Source organism: Panthera pardus, unplaced genomic scaffold (genome assembly GCF_024362965.1).
Source record: "Panthera pardus isolate Hobbes unplaced genomic scaffold, ASM2436296v1 HiC_scaffold_17, whole genome shotgun sequence".
Classification (NCBI taxonomy): Eukaryota; Metazoa; Chordata; class Mammalia; order Carnivora; family Felidae; genus Panthera; species Panthera pardus.
The window spans coordinates 52,106,483-52,110,089 of NW_026526732.1; the positions used below are offsets into that span (position 1 = coordinate 52,106,483).

Sequence of the window (3,607 nt, forward strand, 5' to 3'; positions counted from 1 at the left end):
ACAAAACCAAGCCCTGTCTTCTCAAGGCCACGCGTATTGTTGAGGCGGCCGTGCATCACGTCGTGGTTGCTCTGTGTGCTTTGCGTTTCACATTTTCAGAGGTGGTGAAAGCACCAAGTATGTGGATTTATCGGGAAAACCATCTAATTTACGGGCTCTTCCCAGGCAGTAGTTTTGGCTGGACGAGTTTGAATTACGTAAGGATGGAACACATTTTTACAGACTGTGTGGAGGTTTAGTTCCAGAATCCACCCAGCACCTCATACGGATCAACAGAGAATAGATATATAGATTTGCATTTTAAAAATTGAGGTAAAATTGGTGTAATGTGATTTGCATTTTTTAAAGGCACACACCTTGGTGCTAATCTAAAAGGTTGCCTTTGATGTGTCAAAATTTGGAAAGTAAAGAAATACTGAATTTTTTTTAAGGAAATTAGATGGATCCTTACCCCCCCAAAGTAGCAATTAGTTTTCATTTGCTTTTGTTTGGTTTCTCCCTAAATTCTGTAGGCTTTGGTTCATTGAAACATTCCATTTGTGCGTTCATTCATTCATTCATTCATTCATTCTGTGCCATTTATTGAACACTGACAGTGTACCAGTTTTGGGGGTAAGGACAAGGTTGACCAAGGCAGTCTCTGACCATTAAGTCCCAACCCAAGGCTCAGTTGCTGGGTTTCTCTATAAGACTCTGGAATCCGGGAAGATGCAATAAGGACTTTTTTTTCTCCATGCATCTCCTAGGACAATGCCTGCAAGAGTACTACTCTAGGCACAACTGGGATTTATTGAGTAGGTCTCCATAGTGGTCAATGAAGTGATGAGTGACCATTATGCCAGACTGCATAAGTAACCAAAGCCTAGTTCTGTAAAAGTAACCAAAGATTTCACCAGGAAATAAAAATGACAACTGTTACATCAAATTTAATTCTATTGCCTCTGAAAAAGGCTCAGAAATTATTATTCTGAAGGGTACGTTGCTTTCTGGGTGTGTCACTTATTATTGTTTTTTTTAAATTCCTTCTAGTTGCTTGTTGGGATTTTGGCCTTCATCAGTGGAGTGCTGTCACTAATGCTTCCAGAAACCATGGGAAGGCCTCTGGCAACGACTTGGGAGGAAGCTGCTAAACAGGATACAGAAAAAGATAGTTCAGGCAAATTATTTCCCACAACCAATAATACTGCGTTGGAAAAAATAGAAGTGATTGACTCAGGGGTTTCTGGTCTTAGTGAATAAATGTGCTATATGTGCCATCTAGCACCTGAAATATTGTTTACTTTCATGACTTTGTATTAGAGGAATATTATTCTCATCTCCTGAATGTGATTTGTATGTGTCTTTTAAAAATTTTTTGTAAGAAAGTCTTAAAATGATAATTTTGTAAAAGTAAAAGAAATAAAACCAAGATGAGAATTCTCATTTTTTACGCCGCTTTATTGCCACAAAATATTTCTTCCTATTTGTTCTTATATGTCATTGATTCTCAACCTTCCCCCCTGTCCCCTGCTGTGCCCGCCTGAGGGAAGACCCACACTGTCTTCAGGACCAGGGTCCTTGGGAACTGTGGACCGGGAAAAATGGGCATGGGAGCTTTTGACAAAGCCCTTTGAAGATTCTATTTCTGATATTCCTTTCCCTCTTAGGAGAATCCTAGCTCTAAATGCAGGTTTTATTCAGAAATGCTCTGTCAAAAAATGTTTGTTTTCATAATTTAACCGTGAAAACCATAGCTGCAGAAAAAACGGATCTTGCTTTCCAGCACCCTTGGGACACAAGGCATGAGTTTTCTAGTCTGACATTCTTATCTCTCCTAAATTTGCCAAATGCCCTCCCTAAGTCTCCTTCAAGCTACAGAGAAACTGTGGCATTTTAGTGCACTGCAAAATTTTTGTTTGCAGATCATCCAGGAAATTGCCTCTAAGTACCATTTGGATCTGTCACCAGTGTAAAAACAAACAAAAACAAAAACATTAAGTATTCATTTTTGAGAGGTTTTTTTTTTACAGGAAGATTTTACTCTTTTTTTTTTTAAGTACTAAGTTTTGTTTCCTCAACTTTATCTAAAACCGTATTTTGCAAATATGTTCAGTTTATATTTTGCAAATATGTTCAGTTTAACATCCTGAACATTTCAACAGCAAAATTTGGGCATAATTTTACCTTTAGGAGAATACATTTCAGACAAGTTTGCTGTAAGTTTTGGACTTTTTCTTTCTTACGGTTTCATCAGAAGCTCATTATTTTTTTCTTCTTTGCTCTAGAAATCGAGCTGTCAGATACGCTTTATTGGAATTGGTGAAGTACTGGGGCACCTGGGTGGCTCAGTCAATGAAGTGTCCAGCTCTTGACTTCAGCTCAGGTCATGATCTCACGGTTCATGACTTTGAAACCTGCATCCGGCTCTGTGTGAACAGTGCAGATCCTGCTTGGGATTCTTTCTCTTTCCCTCTCTCTCTCTCTCTCTCTCTGCCCCTCCCCTGCTTCCGTGCGTGGCGCGCTCTCTCTCAAAGGAAAAAAAAAAGAATTTGGTGAAGTATTAGTGGCAGAGGCAAGTAAAAGGATTAAGACAACTTTATAGATACTGGTTTTTAAAAAGCATTGCTAAGGGGGAAAAAGGGATTTGCCCCGAATTATTCAGACTTTTTTATATTAATTCAGTTCCCTGGATAACCTCAGTTCTTCACTTGGCCTTATCACTTGGAAAATAAAAAAACCCCCAAACCTCTCTCCCTTTGTAAAGAAAAACAAAATAATAGAAGGATATAAGAGGGAGATTTTCTTTCTCTTTTATCTCACCTCTTCTTGTGTCTCTTTCTTTTTTTCCTTTAACCTTAGCTTGTTTTTCTTTTTTTAAAAATTTTTTTAATGTTTATTTATTTTTGAGAGATGCAGAGTGTGAGTGGGGGAGGGGCAGAGAGAGAAGGAGACACAGAGTCTGGAGCAGTCTCCAGGCTCTGAGCCGTCAGCACAGAGCCCAATGTGGGGCTCGAACTCACAACCTGTGACATCATGACCTGAGCTGAAGTCGGACGCTTAACCAGCTGAGCCACACAGGGGCCCCATTGTTTTTCAACTGTTACTTAGGTTTTTCCCTCTTAGTTAACCTGTTTTCTCGACTTTCTTTCTATGGTCTATATTAGTTTGCTAAGGCTGCCATAGCAGAATACAGACTGGGGGGCTTCCACAACAGAAATTTGTTTCTCACAGTTCTGGAGACTGGAAGTTCGGGATCAAGATGCCTGCAATGTAGCTTTCATTTTAAGGCCTCTTCTCTTGGCTTGTGGGCAAGCCAGGGTCTCCCCATGTGCTCACATGACCTCTTCTTTGTGCCTGTGCACAGAGAGAGCAAGTGAGCGAGAGAGACAGAGAGAAGGAGAGCAAGCAAGCTCTCTGGTGTCTCAAAAGGGCACTAATCCCTTCAGGAGAGCCCCCACTGTTTTTACCTCCTCGAACCTCACCAACATTTGGTCTCTAACACCCATGTATGTGTTTCTGTATTTATAAGTGTCCAGAAGCGTTCTGTCCAAAACAGAAACCCTCTGAGCTATTTCAGGCATAGAATTTAATACAGGGAATAAGTTACCAAAGTGTGGGAAGGACTGAT

General features: G+C 40.2%; 1 protein-coding gene across 3 annotated transcripts in view; it reads left to right on the forward strand.

The window, feature by feature from the left end:
• SLC22A16 (solute carrier family 22 member 16) overlaps window positions 1-1,422 on the forward strand; it is a 41,366-nt gene extending 39,944 nt beyond the window's left edge. For all 3 annotated transcript variants that reach the window (XM_019443086.2, XM_019443089.2, XM_019443087.2), the window contains exon 8: window positions 1,030-1,422. In XM_019443086.2, the coding sequence (XP_019298631.2) occupies window positions 1,030-1,239 (210 nt within the window). In that variant the 3' untranslated portion in view covers window positions 1,240-1,422. The remainder of the gene's footprint in view (window positions 1-1,029) is intronic.
• Window positions 1,423-3,607: the final 2,185 nt, after the last annotated feature.